At 39.4% G+C, this 24,635-nt stretch overlaps 1 protein-coding gene across 1 annotated transcript in view; it reads left to right on the plus strand.

Annotated features, from left to right (window-relative positions):
* Positions 1–215: 215 nt before the first annotated feature.
* Positions 216–24,635, plus strand: part of LOC136874970 (protein TEX261) — a 42,797-nt gene continuing 18,377 nt past the window's right edge. Inside the window, exons 1-3 of the mRNA XM_067148682.2 lie at positions 216–481; positions 574–653; positions 7,081–7,302. Of these exons, the coding sequence (XP_067004783.1) occupies positions 412–481; positions 574–653; positions 7,081–7,302 (372 nt within the window). The 5' untranslated portion in view covers positions 216–411. The remainder of the gene's footprint in view (positions 482–573; positions 654–7,080; positions 7,303–24,635) is intronic.

Genomic DNA, 24,635 nt, shown 5'->3' on the forward strand with positions numbered 1-24,635 from the left:
TCGCATAGAGCAGGCAGTATAGGAGGATTGTTATTCTAGCTCGTTGGTCGTCACACTATTCGTTTCTATTCTTCCTGCTTAGGGGAAGAATGTGTATGTTGGCGACACAGTACTGAAGTCGAAATCTTCGGTTCTCTTGCTATCGATATATAATCGTTTTAGTCTCTATGATATCGATAGTATGAAATCGATACCTGGCTGATTTCTCATGTGCATCGACTTCTGTCTTGTTTACCCCAAATCATAAGGGTTGTTCGCCAGGAGTGCCGAAATTTCAGTTAAGATTGTTTGACACTACGATTATATGTTTACAATAAATCAGTATAATGCTGTGCTAAAATATGGATAGTTGGAGGTTGATGGAGTGGTTTCATTCTTGTAGATTCATGTAGATAACTTTATGACTTAAAAATGTGGTTTCTGTATGTACTTAGTTGGGTAGCATTGCTTATTCAAATCAGTTTCGTTACCGTTTCAATAGGTACGTACTGTATGTTACCTTTCATATTGTCAAATATTTTCAGTTTTACGAACCTTCTTCATTGATGAATGATTTGTGTTCCCTGTTTACAGCTGCTGGTTTATACTACCTTGCAGAACTTGTTGAAGAATACACAGTAACGACTAAAAAGATCATATGGTGGATGATCGTGGTAAGTTAACAATTATAGATTATGAACTTTGAAGTAAAGTCTTGGTAGATCATAAGACAGTCGGCGTGTTAGAATGTATAATATGCTTTCTCTCGTTTTCAATTTTTGAAAGGAAATGTGATTGGAGGGAAAGTCATCTCTTCTAACTATGATGCTCCTAAATTTAATGACAGAGATATAAGTAATTTTTGCAGTGCATATGCCTTTTGTTGCAGTGAATCACATTAGAGTAATTGGTTGTTCGACAGTCATAAATAGTAAGGAAATTTTAATAATGTCACATGCTACTACTTCTCCCTACCCACAGGTTTCCCTTGGAAGTAACACTTTCTCATGATAATGCTGGCCATTGGAAGCTTGTCTGATGAGGAATAGGACAAATGCATTTATATTAGCGTATCTGTCTCTTCTCGGTGTGACACTTACTCATACAAAGAATTGCAAATCAGACTCTTCTTATTCTAGACTGTGAAGTACCATAGGCCTACATGTAATTAGTGGTCTACCAACAGGAATGTTCGTTATAGGTATATATGTTTCCTCAGCGTGAAGTAGATTACATAGTTTTGGAAATCCTCTCTCATTAAACATTTACAGTCTTACTAATTAAAAAATCCATATACAGTTGTTTAACACTGGTATAGTTATGCATTGAAGAAGCCTTGTTTAAGCGTTGAATATTTTTCTTGTTAATAAACATGGTATATGCATTGTATTACTATACAGCACGTATACACTTGTTCCAAGTCGTAGGAATCTCTTCTTGTAGTTCACTGGCGTATTTCTGCCTTTATGATGGCTTTTGCTGCTTATCTAAGAGTAAAAAATTTCAAGATGCTGCGTGGTAGCATGAATAGAATAGAATGCTCAAATAAATAAGAACAGAACAGTAATACACATATTTCAGTGGTATCTTATTCTGACTAGAAATAATTATGTGACTGTTAATAATTACTAACCTCGTTCCGCGCTCATGTCCATAGTGCTTTGGGAACATGAAGTTAGCACGATATAGAGCCACCTTTTGGATCTTTCATTAAGTCATTTCTGTCTGTGGTAATGACAATTCGAGCATACTATTTCATAAATATATATTTCATTTTAAAACTTTTGTCATCTAGGAGAATTGGTTTGCTCCGCGTCTTAAAGTGTTTTATTTTATGAACATGTCCAGCCTCCATAACCTATAATGTTCTATGCCTTCTGTGTTACAAATATCCTGGAGATCATTGTTATTTTCCATTGTTTCAATGTGTACTTTTTAATGGATAAGTCAAATATTTCACCACGATTATATTACTGCAGACAGTAAATACCTTGAAAATAAATTGCTCACTCGTTTCTTTTTTCGTTACTCACTGCTATACAATGCTTATACAAGGGTCCTGGTCTGTATAAGTAATTCAATGAATAACTATAACAGATGTATACACAGGCTTATACACGGTTTATTAGTAACAAATTGCATATAAACGGTGTATATCCCTTGTATAAAAGTTATACACCATTTGCTAGTAAGGCTGGTAGTAGAGAGAAGTGCCAATGATGAGGACCCACAAACCAGCTGATACAAATACATTTACTTTTGTAAAAGATAAAAAGCCATACATCTCGAGTGAAAAGACACTGCCATTGGAGGAAATTTATTAAATATTATGTCACTCCCATATTCAACATATTTTATTACTAATTCACACACCACCATCACAGTCCATTGTGCAACAGCCCGGAAGAATCATGGCCTACTAAGCAAGCGCTGCTCAGCCCGAAGGTCTGCATATTACGAGATGTCATGTGGTCAGTACGACGAATCCTCTCAGCCTTTATTCTTGGCTTTCTAAACTGGGACCGACATCTTGCCGTCTAATAGATCCTCAATTTTAATCACTTAGGTTGAGTTGACCTCGAACCAGCACTCAGGTCCAGGTAAAAATCCCTGACCTGGCCAGGAATCAAACCTGGGGCCTCAAAGTAAGTGGCAGGTATTGCACCTGTCCCGGGCTCATCAGGGCATCATTAAATAACTTAGTTTCACAAATAAATCTTTGAATTGCAATACATTAGATGAAGACTTCAGAAGTCAATCCCGGGCATCGAAGCCCCATCCTCTCTACTTTCACTGTCTGAACGGCTAAGCTCGAGCATACAGGCAATGGACTGTTCAATAAAAAGTGATCACTAAATTTTTATATATTGAAAGTAGGGTGTTATATGAGAGGAATACATTAATTATACTACTGAAATGAGAAGAATGTTGTTCTCAATTGAAAACATAAATTTTAATTAACTGATAGTTACACGTATATAAAATTACACGAGACAATGCCATGTTATCTCATACCAGAACTCAATTATAGAATAGTGGCTCTATGTCCATGTCAGTCCGCTTTATCTCTGTCGTGCGGCACATCCAAATCATTTTGTCAACACGTACCTCTGACTTTTCACTTCACATGAAATAAGGGCCTATCCCTTCACTTGTTACCGATACCCGCTGGTACCTATTATATTAATGCACTAACAAACATAATTATAGATACACCTGGATGGCATCTCTTGTGAAGCAAACACTATTATTTTGTAGCCATTATGGTGATGAGGTATTGTATGAAACACTGTTGCGCACATTCTCATAATCATGAAAATCATATCGCCACACACCGGGCGAGTTGGCCATGCGCGTAGAGGCGCGCGGCTGTGAGCTTGCATCCGGGAGATAGTAGGTTCGAATCCCACTATCGGCAGCCCTGAAGATGGTTTTCCGTGGTTTCCCATTTTCACACCAGGCAAATGCTGGGGCTGTACCTTAATTAAAGCCACGGCCGCTTCCTTCCAACTCCTAGGCCTTTCCTATCCCATCGTCGCCATATGACCTATCTGTGTCGGTGCGACGTAAAGCCCCTAGCATATTGCCACATTTTGCATATTAGGTCTGCTTGACTACATTAATTTGTATATTACAGTATCGCCTATACGTCTTCTCCGGGGTTTATCTAATTCTACTATATCACAAAGCGGACCCAAGCAACGCTGTTTTCCTGTAAATCACCATAAACATCCTCGAATCATATAAACACATGAAATAACACACGAAGAAAGAACAATCACCTGAAATTACATCGACAAATAATAAACTTCACACACAAAAATGTATATAGAAATTGTGACCTTTTCAGGTCTCTTGGTATTGGTCCAAGGGCATCGCTATGACGTGGCATTGAACCCGCGTTCGTTGGGCTTCAAGGTGCAAGGCTGAAAAACCCTATATTGAATATATAAAAATGGGGAGGATTCCTTCATCTATCGAATCATAAAGTCTACAAGGCTGGTGGTAATATACAGTATCTTTGGCCTGTGAGTATTTAATGCAGTGTCAAAATGAAGAGGACTTCCTGTGTGAATATTTTGAGCATTTGACAGACAAACGAGCCCACTCTGCAAGGGGCTTGGGGCTTGACATACCTTCCCGTCTAGAGGGTCATAAACTTGTCTCCCAGTGATGGCCTGTTTTTCGCCACCTGGACAAAATTACTTCATACGGAACTCTATTCTCAATTATCTCTTGCCCTCTTCCAGGTACATAATTATTCAGTGGCTACCAAATCTCATTTCGCATTGTTCCGGCCATTCCTAGCCTAATTCATTTCATCACTTTAATTATAATTATTCTTATTCTCCTGTCATCTTTTCAGTCTGTCAGCTTGAACATTGTCACACATACTGTCTCCCCTTCATACACCTGCATCTCAAACCCACATTATTTATTCATTGAGAAGACTCTATTTCAACAGGTAATGTAACTAACACATCACTGCCGCACTTATATAAATCATGGGTTGCACCTCGGGCCGTCTCTTCACCTTCATCTGGTTAGCAGCCTTAAGATTTAAGGGAATTAATACACGCATTATTTGTGAAGCTTTGAAATAAATTGTACTTGAAATATTATGAAGACTCATAACGACTAATGGAACTTGTTACGACTTAGGACGTCTGGTGAAGTATTAATCCCATCTTTAAAATGCTTCACATACAACCCAACACTGTGGGGCCTCCAAGGCTCAGACAGCAGCACGTCGGCCTATCACCGCTGGATACCGTGGTTCAAATCCTGGTCACTCCATGTGAGATTTGTGCTGGACAAAGTGAAGGCGGGACAAGTTTTTCCTGTCATCTTTCATTCCAGCAACACACTCCATTCCCATTTCATAGCATCTTATCAGTTATTCCTAAAATCACTTTGGGAGTGGCGACCCCATCATACTAATAGCCTATATCTGCTTCATTCATTACATCCCTGACCCGGTCAAAGACTGGAAAACAGGTTGTAGGTTTAGTACACATACAGTACTAAAACTTTTTTAAAAGTGACTGCTTGCAGTGAAGAGAATTGTTCCCATGCATTTGAAGTGGACAACTATTGTAAAGCATGTCTTGATCCTTTCCAGCCTTGTCTCGGAGTAGCTGTATACTGAAGCACAGGTTCAATTTTCAAAGGCAATTTTTTATATTTCAAAATTTTCAGGTAAATTCATCTGAGTGGGCAACAAGTCATTTAGTTACATATTTAAATTTCTCTTTTACTTACATATTTGAAGCAGTGTGGCTACTCCAACCACTACTCTTATACTTACATCTCCTTCACACAATATACATAACATTTGTTTGAGCGCCAGTTGCTTTTTTAAGAAAAACAACAAAATTCGGTAGAGCATACCTCTTATATCAATTATCTCAAGGCGTGAGGTGATAAACTCACATATCTGGCAATATACAGGGATATGGATCAGGACAATATTAAATTACTGTTGCATTTCCACAATTGAGGATTGTACATGGAACTGGAATCACTTATTATAATTAAAATAAAACTGAGTTTATGACTATAATTTACGTCACAATGAACAATCATTGACGTCTTTTAATTTAACAAAAGAAATATATCGTGAGATTTGCGGTACTAATAAAAGGAAAATTTAATCTAAACAAAAAAAAAACTATTGGCATGAACTTGAAGTGAGATGTGATATCGCCGCTGATTACACTCTTCTTCATGTTATGAATGCATAACATGTCTGATGCTTTAATTACCTGTTGTCTGCATACACCGCTGTTGAACTTGAAATTCTTGGGAAAACCTGTGAGCTGAAGTCGGGAGCCGTCTGCTGTAATCTTCTTATGTCACAAGGAGTTGGCCTACATACCATGTACGCGTGTAGGGAGCTCCAATGTAATTACGTCCACTCAATATATTATAAGAGATTTGAAAATATTATGGAGACATCTTGTGAAGTCCATCCTCACAAGAAGATGATGTTTCTTTATCAGCATAGTACCCGTCTCTGCTCGGATACAACCACCACTTGTAGACCTCCTCGATTATTACTTCTTCAAACACAACTCTTAGCTCTGACCATCACACTAAGACCACTTCTTCCATTTGATACATCTGACTGTTACATATGATCTGCACGATATGAACTGCTTATGAACTGAGTACTATCAACTGATTGATATCATCTCCCTCTCTCACTACCGTTGCCTCGACTTATATCACCTCGCGATGACGACTCATCTCCCCACTCACAGTTCATCCCTTCCACTTCCACATACAGTAGCTGGCGAATACTGACACTTGGTCGCAATCACGTGTCCACGCACTGATGTCATCAGTCATGTGTCGTCTAAGCGTACCCAAGCGGTCCGAGAATGACTATGCCGAATGCATCACCGGGAAATCTCCTTGCACAGTTAAACATAGCCTCGATTGCAAAATACTATGCCAGCTCATCTAGCCAAAGTTACAAGCCACAGCATGACAATATGAAACCAACAAATCTCACTTACTACAATACAGAATAATTACAAACATATTCACTTAACCTATGATGAAATACAATAATATACGTGATACCTAATTATTACAGTCTAAATGATGAGAAACAGAATATATAAAATCTAATGAATCGGGTTAATAATGATAATAATAATAATAATAATAATAATAATAATAATAATAAATACTGAATGGAATCTGTAACCTAGTTGTACGGTTACAGCAGCAGCCATTCTGACACTGTCAACCAATTATTATCTTTATATACGTATTTCAATTTACATTCTAGTTTCAGCTTCACATCCTAGTTTTGCTAAAATCAGTTTTTTGTTGTCTGTGTGACCCCTTCCCCTCCCTTGCCTTGTAAGTCTCTCACACCTCTCAGTTTGGAACTATTGCTCTGACTAATGGTATAATCTGTTAGAGACATTTTGCTCCATAACTGAACTATCCCAATGCCTGCCCATGGTCTAGTGCAATTAGTTTTATGTTTTCATTTTGACATACTTTTCTGACATTTTGCTTTCTCCTACTGGAGAGCATGGATATACATTACAAAAAATTACAACTGAAGAATTTTCTGTGTTTCAGATGACGCTGTTCTCATATATTGGATTTCTTCTCTTTGAAGACTTTCCAACGTCCATTACCATGTGTGGTATCGTCAGTCAAGCAGCACATTTATTTATACTTAACACATTTCCATATGTTGTGATAACATCACCTTCCTTCATTATTGGCATCATAATGCTGGTTGTCAACCACTATCTGGCATTTCAGTACTTTGCTACCGTCTACTATCCATTCACAGAGGTATGTTAAAAATAATATATGCTATAACAAGAAAATTGACACCACAGTAGGCCTAATTGTTTTTTGTTTTAAAAGTACTTATTTCAGTTTTTTCTCAAACATTTTATATAGTCTTATTTCTTGTGTAACAACTACGATATATTACAAATTCAATTATCCATGCTACATTTGGGATGGCCATAAGGATCCTAAAATCATAGTCATGTAAATTAACTTTCAATCAAAATATTCTCATTATCTCAAACAATTAATTTACCATAATCATTCCAACTGAATACTGGTTGTTATTAGCAATACATGATGAAGAGACCTTCAGTGTGGAGTACAGAATTTACTAACACCGAGCTCAGTAGCTGCAGTCGCTTAAGTGCGGCCAGTATCTAGTAATCGGGAGATAGTGGGTTCAAGCCCCACTGTCGGCATCCCTGAAGATGGTTTTCCGTGGTTTCCCATTTTCACACCAGGCAAATGTCGGGGCTGTACCTTAATTAAGGCCACGGCCGCATCCTTCCACTTCCTACGTCGCCATAAGACCTATCTGTGTCGGTGTGACGTAAAACAAATAGCAAAAAAACAAAAGAATTTACCGACAAGACGGTGGAGGGGGGTTAATAGATGTGAAGATGTCCCATAAGAGGACGAAACATGTATCACCAATATAGTTCAATGTAGTCTTATTAATAAAGACGATTGCAGTATTGTATTGTAAAGGTTGAACATTTGTAGTCAAGATTTTCACTAGTTGATACTTCTTACTGGCCATCTGACAATCACCATCATTTACATAAGTCCACCTTTCTTCACCTCATCACAAGAAGCTATTTTAACATGGCATTAATATTACACTAATCATGTACACATTCAAGAACATGTACAATATGTTCACAATGTCAGTATAACTATATGATTAATTTAATTCACATAGCCACTCATGTTGTGTTATATTTGTGCAATTCCACTTATGTAACGACATTTTAACGTGTTCAATAACTGGCCTTCATGGTTCACATGTTGTTCATGTTTGTGTTATTTTAAGATTCAAGATGTCACAAGATTCATAGTCTTTTTATTCACTAATTTTAATGTGTTCTTACCATATTTCCAATGATTTTATGTGTGACCGAAGATGTCCCATAAGAGGATGAAACTTGTATCACCAATATAGTTTAAAGTAATAAAGAAGATTACTGTATTGTAAAGGTTTGTTGTTAAGATTTTCACAAGTTGTTACTTTTTGACAATACGGGCTCAAATGTACAAAGTTCTGTTGATTCCTTTTCTGTAAATCCTAAGAAAAGGACAAAGACAGAAGATAACTGGTAAAGATGTCATTTTCCAGAACTCGTTCATGCCCTGTGATTGTGCCTATTCACAGAAGTTTAAAAAGTCCAAGAAGAGTATATGTTTGTTGAGGATTGTAAATAGACAGTGCCCCGCCATCTACCGGGGAGTTTAAGTACTATTCATGTATCGACATATCTGTATCGATTCCGACATTTCTGTATCGAGTTGAGTGAATAACAAATAAATGTATTGAAGGCGTGCTTGGTGTGTCGCGTTTTATTCCCTAACATTTTGGTGCCGAAACCCGGGAGTGACTGTTACAATACGTGATACGGCTGTGTGAGAAGACGAACGACAACCTCCAGGAATTTGGACGTCCATGCAGCGAGAGAAGAGTTGAAAACGACGAATGTGTAACCAGCCACTCCAGACGCCACGAACACATCACCACAGAGCTAAGTCGCATGGACTTATATTTGGGACATATACTTTACAGACTACTTGGAACTAATGCATGATTGCAAATGTAATAGAAAAATCGCTAATGCATAAAGATAATGCATCACAACAAGACAATACATTTATATTAACAAAGCATGATACCAGCGATATCTAGTAGCAGTGAGATGTACTAACAAGCACGCTGATTTTCATCGCGATTCTAGCGCCTAAGACGACTCCACGACGAACGTTGCAGATTTAGCGCCATCTATCACCTATTCACTGTACTGTAATCTCAGTCTACGATCTCCATCTAACGGCTACTGAGAGTACCACTGCTGCTAGCCCTCACAGTTGCTTCATCCCTCTCACGACTACCCTCCTCATCCAGCGAGCAGGTAGTGAAAGGGATTATAGCCAGCCGGTCCCTTTCTTTACTACTTAAAACATTTCAGCCGACCAGCACACCATGACAGAAGACAAGCCTGATTTACAACTGAGGAATTTGAAAAAGAAAAGGACAACTTCCAGGGCGCTGCTAACTAAACTTAGCACTGCAGTTAACGAGGCTACTGTGGACACAGTAATTGACTACGAATACAATAGCATAAGACTTCAAGATACACTAGATAATCTCATCACCCTGGACTCTGCTATACACGATCATTTATCCGACGAAGAATATGAAACTGATGGCGCTAAGTGCGAAGAGTACGTCGACACAGCCAAGAGAGCAATTCTTAAAGCAAAACGCGCGATCGAAGAGAGATTTTCCTCATCGGTCGCCAGTTTGAACCTCACTCCAGTCACTCCAGCAGTACAAACACCGCAACCCTTTACGCATACCGTGAAACTCCCTGTCATCAGATTAGAGCCCTTTTCTGGGGACATAGAGAAGTGGTCCCGCTTCTGGGAGCAGTTCCATTCATCAGTAGACAGCAACCCTTCAATCTCTAATATCGACAAACATGTCTTCCTCCGCGGGTACCTAGAGGACGAGCCCAAGGATTTGGTTGATGGAATACCAATAACCGGCGACGCATACGAGGAGACAAAATGGATCCTAGTTTCACGATACGGAGACAAGAATCGCATAATCCAGGCTCATCTGGATTATCTCGAAGCTCTCAAACCCATATCACACGCTTCTCCCGATGCCTTAAATAGCACTTACATTGAATGTAACAGACGCATACAGGCATTACGAGCATTAGGGGAAAGGGTTGACGACTACGGACGGATGCTAGCTCTCAAGATATTACGCGCGTTTCCGGAGGATATCGTCCGCCGGTGGATCATATATTCTAAGAGAGAAAAGATCGCAGAAAGTCATATAACGAAACTTATGGAATTCCTGAATGACGAAGTGGAAGGTGCCGTGACCTCATACAAAATTAGAGGAGACTGTACCTTTTCAGACACGTTCACACCCACAGCTGCTACGCTTCACGTGAATGCGAAATCGAAAACAGTGGACAGAAGAACGAAGAAAGGACCATCGGCATTCTGCGTATTCTGCGAGTCGCGAGACCACTGGGCACAAGACTGTTCCAAGGTGTCCAACATTAAGGAACGAACTGATAAGCTACGAGCTGCTCACCGATGCTTCTTGTGTCTCAAGCGAGGACACAATACAAAGGACTGCAGCAAAAGAAGCAAGGTAGCTTGTTCAAAATGCAAGAAATTTCATCATGTGTCAATCTGCAACGAAGAACGGGAAGTTTCAGTAGGAAAGATCGACGTAGAATTGCCTCACTTCACGCGTCTCCAGACTGCCAGTATTTGGATCACGGGCCCGACTGGGTTAAGGAAACGTACACGTTGCCTATTTGACGCAGGAAGCCAATCCAGCTTCATCAGCATGGAACTGGTAAATCAATTGAAGCTACGCGTCGTGGGACACAAGGCTATAACCGTTACAGGTTTCGAATCACCTCACTCTACATCCAGAAATCGTCGTCTCATCCAGTTCAGCATTACCGGAGTTTGGACAAATGCTACAGTAAACCTCTCAGCGTTTGAAAGCGAAAACACGTACTCACCACATCCAGCTGTCCCGCACGACATTCAAGCCTTACCACGAATTAGAAAGCTGCAGCTTGCGGATCCCAATGATGACGGACATGACCATCCTATTGAAATCCTAATAGGTGGAGATCAGTATTGGAAGGTGATGAAAGATGATGAACTGATTCGCCTTTCAAGTTCAGCAGTGCTCCTTCCATCGATATTTGGTTGGGTTTTAAGTGGCAAAAAATCCGGTATCACTGTAAACCATGTCGCTGTGAATCACGTGCACTTCAACGACGAACCTCCGGCATTGGACCATGAAATTCGCCGCTTCTGGGACCTGGAGACTTTGGGAATTAAGGAACAGCAGGAGCGATCACTAACGACGAAAGACGCTGCCATTCTACAAGACTTTCACGATACCTACCGAGCAGAAGATGGACGGAGAGTGGTTTCTTTGATTAGAAAGGAAGACGCATACCCGTCTTCAAACCGCTGCAATGCAGAAAAGCGTTTCCAAACACTTCAAAGAAAACTTAATGGCAATTCCGAGTTCCGCGAAATGTACCATTCTCTAATGCTAGACTACATTGAGAGAGGACACGTCGAGATGATCGACACTCAGGACACCACGGACGACATATTCTACCTTCCTCATCACGCAGTGAAGAAAGAGAGACACGAAACAACCAAATGGAGGACTGTCTTCGATGCTTCATCCCATGACAAGGATTCACCATCCCTCAATGATTGTATGGAGGCAGGGCCTAATCTCTTGCCAGAAATACTGTCGACCCTGATCCGTTTCCGAATGTTTCAACGAGCGATCATCGGGGACGGAACTCAAGCATTTTTGCAATTGTCTTTGGACAAGTGTGACAGGAACTTAACCAGGTTCTTCTGGTTTCGCGTCGAGAAGGACGAAAATGGAACTTGGTGTACGACAGATGACGTAATCACGTACAGATTCACTCGTCTACCATTCGGGCTCACATGTAGTCCCTTCCTCCTCTCTGCTACTCTGCATGAATTGGCTACCATGTTCAGTGATCAATTCCCCACGGCTGCAAAACTGCTTGACAAGAGTACGTTCATGGACGACTTCGCCGCCAGTTCCGAAGACGACAACGAGGCTATAACCTTTTATTACGAGATGACAGCACTGTTGCGGCAAATACGCCTACCAATGGCAAAGTGGGCTACGAACTCCGTGCCACTCAAAGATATATGGAGGGCAGAAGGACAGGAAATCAAACGGGAAACTACAGTTCTGGGCGTCAGCTGGGACACTGAATCTGATTCACTGCTCTTCGACCATCGCGATGTCACTGACAGGCTGCAGGACGAACCCGCTACCAAGAGACAGGTGCTTCACACTATATCCAGATTTTACGACCCTCTCGGCATCCTCTCTCCAGTATCCATCGTGGGAAAAATCCTTTTCCAAGACACGTGGTGTAGGGGCATAAAATGGGACGATATTCTTCCCTCAGACTTCGCAGCAAGATGGCAAATCTGGACTTCAAGCCTATCTCATTTGTCAGTCATAATGGTCCCTCGTTGGTTAGGGATGTCTAGTCGAACACAAGAGGCTTTCCAGGTTCATGTTTTCTGCGACGCATCCGAGAGGGCTTACGGAGCTGTGTTGTACGTGAGAACACAACTCGACGACAATATTACGGTTCGTCTAGCATGCAGCAAAAACAGAGTGTCACCAGTAAAGAAAGTGACGCTGCCAAGACTGGAGCTACTGGCCGCCTTGATGGGCTCACGCTTATTAAATTATTTCTGTAAGTCAACTGGATATGACATCACGAATGCAACGATGTGGAGCGACTCTATGGTAGCACTGGGTTGGATACGCAATGACCCCAATCGATGGAAGACATTTGTCTGTAACCGTGTCACGGAAATTCAAGAATATCTGACTCCAGCTCAATGGCGACATTGTCCCACGGATAGCAATCCAGCAGATCTCGTGTCACGTGGAATGTCACCGCAAGAAATACAGTCTTCCGTGATGTGGTGGCAGGGACCACCATGGCTCTCCGAACACCCAGATACTTGGCCTCCCAACGTATTCCCTGAGGATTCACTTCCAGAAATCCGAAAGACGCACCAGCAGGTGCTAACGATGAGTACCTGGGAACCTCCCATCGACGCCTCAAAATACAGTTCCTACTGGAAGATATTACACATGATGGCATGGATTCTACGTTTCATCCATAATGCACGGCACTCCGAGAAACTCACGGGCCATCTAACCGCACGCGAATTGGAAGATGCAAGACTGCGTTGGATCCGAATGTCCCAGCAAGAGAGTTTTACCGCCGAGTACAACGCCTTGAGTGACAAAAGAGAACTCCCAGGAAGATCCAAAATTGGACGCTTCAATCCCTTCCTACAGGATGGCCTCATACGACTAGGAGGACGCCTCCAATATGCAGAATTGACTTAGCAGGAAAAACACCCTCTTCTTCTCGATGGTTCCCATCCATTTGTCAAACTGCTGATAAAACAGACCCATATACGCCTACATCATTTGGGAGTTAGGATTGTGTTATCGGAGCTACGCAAGGAACTTTGGGTTCTCAAGGCAAGACAGTCAGTCAAGAAGGTCATTCACAGATGTTTACTATGCAAAATTGCCAAGAACGACCGAGGACGTGAAATTGAAGCTCCTTTGCCACCTGCTCGTGTGCAACTCACGCAACCATTTGCCGTCACGGGTGTCGATTTCGCCGGGCCACTTTACATCAAGGTGGGGAGCCGGCCACAGAAATCCTACATCGTCCTCTTCACGTGCGCTACAAGAGCTCTGCACCTTGAACTAGCTTCGGATATGAGCACAGAGAAGTTTCTAATGGCGTTTAGACGGTTCTGCGGTAGAAGAGGAGTACCACATACTATCTACTCTGACAACGCGAAGACGTTCCAAGCAGCTAATAAGGAACTGGACATTCTCACCCAGCTGTTCACCAGCCCACTCACGAGCCAGCACTTCGCTCACCTTCAGGTCTCTTGGAAGTTCATCGCTCCACGGGCGGCTTGGTGGGAAAGGATGGTCGGAACGACCAAACGGTGCCTGAGGAAAGTGTTGGGACGGTCGCAGGTTGACGAAGAGACACTTACAACCTTACTGGTGGAAATAGAAGCCGCCCTAAACTCTCGACCTATTATTCAAGATGGCGCCGAGACACTGACACCAAGCCATTTTTTAAATGGTGAAAAATTGACGACGTTGCCCACTGGTCCAGAGCCCAGTATCCTCAAAGACCTCAGAAGAGAAGTGAGACTCAGACAAAAGCTGCGTGAGGACTTCCTGAAGAGATGGAAGAAGGAATATCTTCTCGAACTCAGGAACTACCATGAAGTCCAGAGCCCGAAAGGAAAATTGACGGAGTGCAGAGTAGGAGACGTTGTCCTTCTTCAAGACGACATGAGACCAAGGCATATGTGGCGGAGAGCTTGCATCACAGAGAGAAGACCCGGACGAGATGGGAAGGTGCGGACACTCATCTTACGGACAGCTGACGGGACCACTATCTGCAGGCCCATACAACTGGTCATCCCCCTCGAGATCGACCAGGGTGGGGAGGATGTTGAGGATTGTAAATAGACAGTGCCCCGCCATCTACCGGGGAGTTTAAGTACTATTCATGTATCGACATATCTGTATCGATTCCGACATTTCTGTATTGAGTTGAGTGAATAGCAAATAAATGTATTGAAGGCGTGCTTGGTGTGTCGTGTTTTATTCCCTAACAATGTTTGCCCGTCAGGATTGGTATGACGTATAGTAGGTAGTATTATCTGCTTTCAAAAGTTTTAATACATTAAGGCCCGGTTTCATCAACACATGTTAAATATATACTAACAAGTAGTTAGTTAATACGGAGTTAGAAATTTAACATCTTGTTAGGTTTCTTGCGTTTCATCAAACTTTTCTTGTGAAATGTTAACTAATCGACTGTTAACTCTCCCAATATTGCGAACTGGTGCGAATCAAGGAGGCAATGGTACGAACATGCTGTTTTACAGCGCGCTCCGATGCGCTTTTGTTTGAGCACAGCTGTAAAATATGGCGCGTGAAGTGAAACGGAATCGTAGTTCTAATTTTTCCTCCTTCGAAGAAAAGTTGTTAATTGAATTAGTTAGTAAATATATATATAAGTTATTGAGTGCAAGCGCACAGATGGCTTGACGATAAAAGAAAAGGACGAGGCGGGGGAAAAGTCTGCGAGGTTTTCAATGGGGGTAAACAGATACTTTTTTTTAGCGGGTATCCGCTGTCACCTAACAAAATCACTTCGTTAATTGTCCCACTTCAAACTGTGCTCCGATATGGGAGTTATTAAATATTGTATTGTCGTGTGCAGAACCAGACTACCTAGCAAGTATATCCCTGATTTGGAGGTTAGGCTCACTAATCACCTGAACATTAACATTAACAGAGAAATATCCCTTTCGATTACGATATATTTCGGCCCAATTGCCTCCAGGTGATTGGATTCTTACATGTGTGCAATCTATTGCACGTAGAACAAACACCAGGAAAACGGCTTATTTCATAGAAGTCGCGGATAATTTACTGACGCTCTTCTACTGAAGGGAATGTTATATACCTCCTTCTCATGGATGCTGTGGCTGCAGACACACGACAAGCAACTCTATTAACAGTGGCTTTAGAAATTCCAGCATTGTCTCCGGCCATTATGTGAAAATAACCAGTAGCAAAAACTCGTAATATTATCAGTACCTGCAACATTGGAGAAAGAGGTAAGTTTCTCTTCGTAGGATATTCTAACCTCACTTGAATTTCGTCAACAACCTTAGCAACGACTGTTTTCGATAACCTGTATCTATGAAGAAATTTCGGATCCGTCAAATTTTCAAAGTCATTACGTCGCTGAACTTTTCTTCGATCAGGACTGTTTTGTAAAAGATCTAAATAGAGCAATTCCGCCTCGAAAGCGAGATTCACAGCAGCCATTTTGGAACAGGTTGCTAAATGCTAATGTTAGCCATTTAACATTGGAAATGGCTGATGTTAACTTTAATACGCAGTTTAACATTTGTTAATGTTAACATTTGTTGATGAAACGCAAATTTTCTTAAATCGTATGTTAAAATGATTTAACACCTTGTTAAGTACTAACATGTGTTGATGAAACCGGGCCTAACAGTACACTAGGATATGGTATTTGATTTTAAAAATCATTTGACATCATTTTTTAAAAGAAAATAATAATGAATGGAACTCAGTTATTCAAAATAAGTAGGTACCATAAATTTATTTATGAAGGGAGAGAAGTTTCTTAGTTGTATTTCCTCTTAAAACAATAATCACCACTACCACCACCAGAGAAGTTTCTGTTGATCAAAACACTTTGGTGAAGACAACATTCTATCAGTATAAATTGAAACATACTAAAACATTAAATGCATCTAAGTTGTACCATGCTTCATTGTTCTTAAATGGCAAGAAATACAATGATGTGATGAAATTGGCACAGAAGTATATTCATCCTGAATATATGGAATGGTATTTGGATCTCAGAAGTGAAAGCGAAGATACAGTCTCTGGTTCTGGAATTCTAAGGACTGTTTTTACAGTGGAACCTCGATATCTCGAATCACCTCTGGAGATAAATTTTATTTCGAGTTATCGAAATTTTGAGATATAGAAAATACCGTTTTTGAGCATGTATAGCAGAATCATATGTATCTACGGGCTTAAACTGAATATATTATTTTTAACCATATTTAAAAATATACAAACAAACTCTATTTTACGGTATCACTGTAATTATAACCCTTATTATAGTCACTTTTTAGAAGACAGGATACAGTACATACAGTAGTGAAACAAGAAATATACCTCCGTTAACACCTTTGGAAAAAATTTGTTATTCTCTTCTACTTGTTACTGTTAACCTTTCGTCCCTTCACGTTGAAACTTCTCGTCAATATCACACAGCTGAAATTCGTAAATGAAGCTCGTCATCCGCAACTTCGAGGGTTGCTTACGTATGTGACCGGTAATTCACACCTGAGAAACCGCGAGGCTTCGCCGATTTTCCGATCACTAGAAGTTTTAGTTTTTCGGCTCCTATCATATTAGCTCCCAGCATCACTGTAAACCTTTTCTTACTTGTTAACGGTTTCTCACAAAGTTTGCTTCGAGAAATTCTTGTAATCGAATTTCGAGTGATAAAATACTGTGATGAATAGGACAACGGCTGGGAAATGTAAGTTAACTTGAGCTACTGAAAATTTGAGTAATGGAGGTTCGAGATATCAAGGTTTGACTGTATTACTGTAAAACTGTTGTTTGATATTCATGATAAATGTCACACACTGACCTTTTAAAATTAATTATTATCATTATATTCTTTAAGACATCTGAGTGCAAGAAATGGATAATTCAGTCATATGTTTCCCTGTAATTTCTTGTTCCTGGATGAGCTAGCAGTTTAAAAATTGAAATAGAAGTTCATATTGAACTATATTATCGCACCTAATGAACTGCAGGGTTTAAGAGTGTTAAAATGTTTTTTTTGCCAGGTACCTTGGCATGGTCCACCGAAGGAAAACAGCTGCAGGGCAGGATCGTTTTGTATGTCTATAAGCTCTCTGAAACTGTCAAGTTTACCAAGCGAGTTGGCCATGTGGTTAGAGGTGTGCAGCTGTGGGCTTGCATTTGGGAGATAGTGAGTTCAAACCCCACTGTCAGCAGCCCTGAGAATGGTTTTCTGTGGTTTTCCAATTTCACACCGTGCAAATGCTGTGGTTGTACCTTAATTAAGTCCGTTTGCGCTTCCTTGCTACTCCTAACCCTTTTCTACCCTATCATCACCATAAGATCTATGTGTATCGGTGTGACGTAAAGCCAATTGTAAAAACAAAACAAAAAAAAAACAAATCAAGTTACAGCATGAGCACTACAGGTGGTCCTACAACAGGCTTCTGGAGAATAAGTTAGTGACCAAAGAGTCAGAAACAGGTTTCGAAAGGCAATTTAAAATTCAGATGACCTGCTCTTGTACCTGCACTGTACGGACAACTTAATTGTGGGAGACTGCAGTTTTCTAGAGATCATCTGCAGTGGCAGCAAAGACACTGACTTCCTGTGCTGTCCTTGGATGAATCTCACTTCACGTTATATCATTCAGATGGTTGTCTGCGAGTGGAGCAAATTTAATGTATTGAATAGGTGATATATAAACTAATTAGCATCCTACATATAGTATCTTCAGTATGGATCCATAATGATGTTTATCACTTGCAAAGCTGTTCAGACTGAGCTCGATAGCTGCAGTCACTTAAGTGCGGCCAGTATCCAGTATTACAAGTGATGAAAATAATTTTTCGTCCGTATTGAAAGTTTCATAAACTGTATATAGGATAATATCTTTTTGTTTATTTCCACCTATTCAATACAATACAAGATGTTGGCATTTATGTTAAAACATTTTTCAGATGAGACATGTTTCGCCTCCTACTGTGAGGCATCTTCAGTCATTAGCAGAAAACCTTATTATTTTACCAGGCATCTGGTTAAAGATATTCTAAAATGTGTTTGATGATTATAAGAGAGATAAGATTTACATTTGTTATAAACATGTTCATGAAGTAACTAAAAATCTAATATAGTGATAAAAACGTATGTAGTTCTTTGTTGAATAGGACTTCGTTTGATTGTACTATAGTAAATAAAGGTGGCTTGAAGCCGTAGTCATTAATAGATGTCTAATACATAGTGGAAGGCATATAATATCAGTTCTATGAGAATATACATTACATTCAAATGATACTAAAAACTGGTGGATTCATAGGTAGTACATATAAAATGTTCAATGAAATAGCTAAAAATCTAATATAGTGATAAACACATATGTAGTTCTTTGTTGAATAGGACGTCGTATAATTGTACGGCTTGAAGCGGTAGTCATTAATAGATGTCTAATACATAGTGGAAGGCATATGAAATCAGTTCAATGATAATATATAAAATACATTCAAATGATACATAAAAACTGGTAGATTCATAAGCAGTACATTTAAAAATGGAGGCGTCATGCGACTATAAATGACAGTTGATGGCTTAAAGCCGTTGTCAATGTTTGAAGTATAGGTCAAATAACTGCTAATATATGGTAAAAAGATATAAGTCAAAATATAAAGCTGAGTATAAAAATATGAAGGAAAAACATTCAAATTGCTTGACAAAAGTTACTTGACGTTGGCATGCATTTGTCCGTGATATTTATTGGTCAACAGTTCATAGGTTATTTTAGATTTATTCGGCAAGATTGCGTTGACAAGAAGTTCACCAGATGTTTATAGTTGGCTTAATTTGTATTAAGTCATCCAAGAAAGTTGCAGAGATGATGATGGGCTGATATTCTCAACATTGGTATGGGTTTTTTGACGTGAAGGTTGGAGAGCTGTTGTTGTCTTCTTCGATGACAATATATTTTATAAAATAATGTTGATTGTGCTAATTTATACTATTGAAGAGTATTATGGAAGTATCCAGTAATAGGGAGATAGTGGGTTCGAACTCCACTGTCGGCAGCCCTGAAGATGGTTTTCCATGGTTTCCCATTTTCACACCAGGCAAATGCTGGGACTGTACCTTAATTAAGGCCACAGCCATTTCCCTCTCACTCCTAGCCCCTTCCTATCCCCATCGTCGCCATCAAACCTATCTGTGTCAGTGCGACGTAAAGCAGCTTGTAAAAACAAAAATGCTGTTCAGGCTACCGTTGTTTATGGAGGTAGATCTGTTATGATATGAGCAGGCATAAATCTTTATACAAAAACCAATCTGTTGATCATTTGCAGTGATTTTTAACAGCTCAGCAGTACATTGACATGATGTTAGTGCCACATGTGATTCCTCATGTGAGGCAGCTTGGAGAAAATGCAGTATTCATACATGACATTGGTAGAGTATATGATGCCATCATTGTTCAGAGTTTTCTGCTCGAGCACCACGTGTAACAAATGGAGTGGCTATCCAGAAGTGCCGACTTTAATCCAAATCTAATCAGAGAGGTCTGGGACCAACTGCAGCAACTCATCTGAGCAAGAAACGCACCCCTTCAGACGCTACACAATACCTTAGACTTTTTTTTTTGAAGAGTGGGGACCTCTGCGTCAATTGAACTTGCAGTGCCTTGTCAGAAGCATGAGAAGGTGTTGTGAAGCTGTTATCCATGCCAGGGATGGTAATGCTTCTTATTAAGATGCTTAATTGCCACGTAGCCATTTTGGTGTACGAGTAGGGACCACTTTGTTTATGACATCGTGCATTGAGTGTCCAAAGAATGCTTTTAATTTCTTTTCTTGATTTTTGCATAGGAGGATGTTTGTTTTCATTGCTGCATCTTTGTTTTTATTTCAATATATGTATGTTTCATGGAGGAATGAACAAATAAGTTAAGAGATTTATTTTTTGGACAAGGAAGTATCTGGTATGAGGAAAATAAATGTTAAAGACAGGTTTTCCAAATAATGCAGGTTCTGTTTATGAGGTGGATGTAATTAATGTTTTAAATTGCTAAACATTTTTGAAAAGCTTATATTGAATGTTTGATTAAGCCGGCAGAGGGCGCGCTGTGGAGAAGATCTCCGCACTTTTTTATTTTGTTTCTGTGAGAATGTGACTTTGACCAACTCGCACATGTGCTTGTCCTATTGTTCTCGGGGATTTTTTGAACCAATCATCAAGGTTAGTTTATTTCTATCTCTAACTCTGTTGCTGTGGTGATTGTTACTGTTACTCACTTTTATAGGCACAGATTTCAGCTCGTCGGCTTCATTTTGATGGAGGTGAAAATGAACTTGATGAAGATACTGCACTGACTGCAGATTCAGAAGAAGAATGTGATCCAGAAGAAGATAAAGTTGAAGAAAGTTCTCAAGAGGTGGATCGTGAAGTATCGATAGAGTCGGAATATGAAGAGAATATTCCACAATACATTGGCAAAGATGGCAAAACTGTTTGGAATATTCATTGTGCTAAAAAAAGTAGATAAGTAAAATTTGAAATCCACCTTTTCAATACTAATATTAAACTAAACAAGTTATAACATTTACTTGGATCTAATGTCAATGCTGGTGAGCATCATCTTCAGCCAAATATGAGAACAGGCAATCGTAAATAAAAATATCATCATTATATCAATGCACATATAAACACTCTTAATATGGGACTTCTGATGCCCCTAAAAGTATCTGGAGAAAACTTCAAATCACTATTTCAAAATCCTGAAGTCACGAATAGAACGATACTTTACACAACATAACATAAATATTTAACTCAAGATGAAATCTTGGAAGTCCTGAATTCTACTTAGAGTAGGGAGGTTCACAATTTAAATAAAAGGTCTTGTCACAATTGATCAGAAGTACAAAGGATGAAACATGTATAAAGTTCCTTTATAAACATTAAAATTATAATGTTATATATTGCAACCATATCACCCACGCCATTGCCCCATAGAACCATACGACAGCATCATTGTCCCCATAATTTCGGGCTACCACCATATAGCACCATACGCCAAGGCGTTCGATGGTATAGGACCTTTTAAGTCTAGAGTCAAATGCCACCTCATCTAGAAAGCGAAGAAAAATAAACTTCAAAGTGATGGGTGAACAAAAGCTTTTTCGACTGTGCAAGGATCAGCTGCACTCCTCCATTCCTAAGAATCAAACCAACAGCCTCCCAGGGCCATGGTGCGTTCGCGGCATAAGATCTAAATATAACACTAAACTAACTTAAAGGCATAAATGAATGGAGGGAAATTTAGGATGCAATCTTTTTTCCCGGCAAAATGACAAGCAAAGAAAACTTTAAAAACCTATTTATTATTCCTTGATAAAATCACGATTAATTGAAATCAACCCTGAATAATTCTACAATAATAAAAACAAAATATATACAATGTCTGATGGACTAAATATGAATTCAGAGATGTCACACCTTTCATTAAGAATTTTTTTATAATTCATATTTGACCATTTTATCAGTTGAAATACTGTAGTTAATCGTTCCATTCCCCTTTTTGACATGACAATAAGTACCAATATCATTATTGGTACAAAATCCTTTTTAAGAACAGAAATATCCTTGTAAACACGGCGGTTCTCATTACAAGCTGTCTTCACTATTAGAAAAACACATTATCTATGCGAAAATTGGAGACAACTTGGAGTGGTCGCCTAACTAATTATTCTACTAATTAAATAAACAAAAGAATAAGCTAACACTAGTGTGCAAAATTACAACCATCAAAATATAATTAGACAAATGTCGGGTCCAGAAATCGAACCCACATCACAATGAATCCGGTGACATAACGAGACAGAACCCGGTTTGGAATTCATACAAGAAAAAAAGCATTAAACGCAACACAAGGAGCATATTCAAAAATATTATGTACACATATTTTAAAAACAAAGTATAAGAAATTTACGCATGCAACTGGCTGTACAACACAAAAAAAATTTTTTTGTGTGACGAAAAAATCCATGGTCTGCCTTGGAGTTCGAACCGATGGTCTCCAGGATGCCACCGACAAACGGGTCTCTAAAAACTCCCTATCTCAGTTATTCATATGGTCAACATATCATACAGTACTGGCGTTCCAGTTAGCCTATTTAATTTCTTAATAGAAATAAACATGAACAAGTTAAAAAGAAATCCTTTAAATGTAATCGGGTTTATGTGAAACTCCAAGCATTCAGTCTTAGTGGACAGGCTTGAACAATAACATTGACAGTGACCCTACTCACAAGGGAATGCTAGTCCACCTTTTTCTAAAATCATAAACCATACAATGCAGAACCACACCTAATAATGGGTGGCCGCAGATCACTTCTTGTCTACAAACTCAAGGCGAGACGAACCGTCTCCCTGAAAATACATCATGGTAAATAATATAATTTCAGCTGATATCCTCTTATCATATTCCATAGCTCCACTGGCTTATTAATTCTCTGCCCGCTTACAATTCTTTAATTCAATATCAAGCCACTATTCATCTTTTCAATTTCACATCCATGGACTTAGAATATCCAGGTTCACATCCATCTGACTACATGGAAGATTTCAGCCTATGTTTTCCTACAGTTTGAACTCAGACAAAAATCAAATATGGATTTAAACGTATCCATAATATTATTCTAATATGAAAGAAAAGCAAATTCTTGACATAAAAGGAAAAACTTTATCTAAAAATAGGAGGGCGTTCGTTCATGACAGGCTTGTCGCAACTTGCACAAATAATTAATACAGCCATCTACATATTCTCTTCATGCAAAATTACATTAAAACAAGAGTGCCTTCCTATCCCCATGATTATTATGCCAATAGCGGCATTTTGAAGACACTGTCTCCATGCATTACCAAAAATAGGTTGAATATTCCATGAAATAAAAATATGTATATCACGGTTTGAAATCATCAATAATACAAATCTATATTTTGCCCTCCTAATCTACAGCACTCTCAACCTTACTGATATTTCATCGTTAAATCACGCACATGCATTACATTCAATTTATGTTCTATAGGTCCGAAATTTTAGCCCATATAATAGAATTTCCATTCCCATCTAGATGAATATATTTTAAACAATACGACGACCACTCACAAGTCTCTAATTCAAGAATACATGCAATTTACATTACTAACCTAAGTTATGTGATCTACATATTACATAACGGTGCATTTATTTGGATAATATTTAGATTTTCTATACTTATCGTCATGTCAAGAAATCCATGGTTCGGGTCCAGGAAAGGCCCTTTTCGTCTTTTAGGCTCTCACAGGTTCGAATCCTCTTCTATTCCTGCTGAGCACGTTCATAATCCCAGGGTCCTCTTCTTCACTGTAACAAGTCTAAGGACGTTGAAATAAGTTGCATCATACACAAACACAATTTTTCAAAACTGTAACACAGTTCTCATGGTCACGTTATTTAAATACTTTCATTACTATCACTTGGACAAGGTTTTCCACACCGCGTATTTGCAAAATGTATATTATCACTCCCGAATACAGGTAAGGCCAGAACACCTGCGGACAGTGTGTCCGCCTTCAATCTTTCGCGTCAAGTCGATCTTGTCTCAACATGGCTGCCCCTTATATAATTTTAATCCTACGTGAACAATAAACGGCGGTCAGTCCCCACCACATTTTTGCAAATCAGTGGTTTTACGGGTTATGTGACATTGGCAATGCGCTCAAATGTGTGACTCAGACTTTTAAGTAATCTAGTTATGTGCGAAAACGCATCGATTGGCGGTTTATTTAAAATTTATTATCAAAATTATGCCTTTACGGGGATCCCCATCCGGAGTCTGCATACTTAGTTGGCGTGGGTACGCTACTGGTGCTTATATAATCCAATGGTGGCGTAATTTTCCACACGTTAAAATTTTATAAACAACTCGAATTTTGGCAGAGGTCTATTATGAAAACATACGACATGCCGAGGTTTCCCTTACTAATTGTTATGCATATCTCGAAATCTTACCGTACAAATCAAGCTTGCACGTTGGCATTGCCGTGTTTCAGCCAT

The sequence above is a fragment of the Anabrus simplex genome, chromosome 5 (genome assembly GCF_040414725.1).
Source record: "Anabrus simplex isolate iqAnaSimp1 chromosome 5, ASM4041472v1, whole genome shotgun sequence".
Taxonomy (NCBI): domain Eukaryota; kingdom Metazoa; phylum Arthropoda; class Insecta; order Orthoptera; family Tettigoniidae; genus Anabrus; species Anabrus simplex.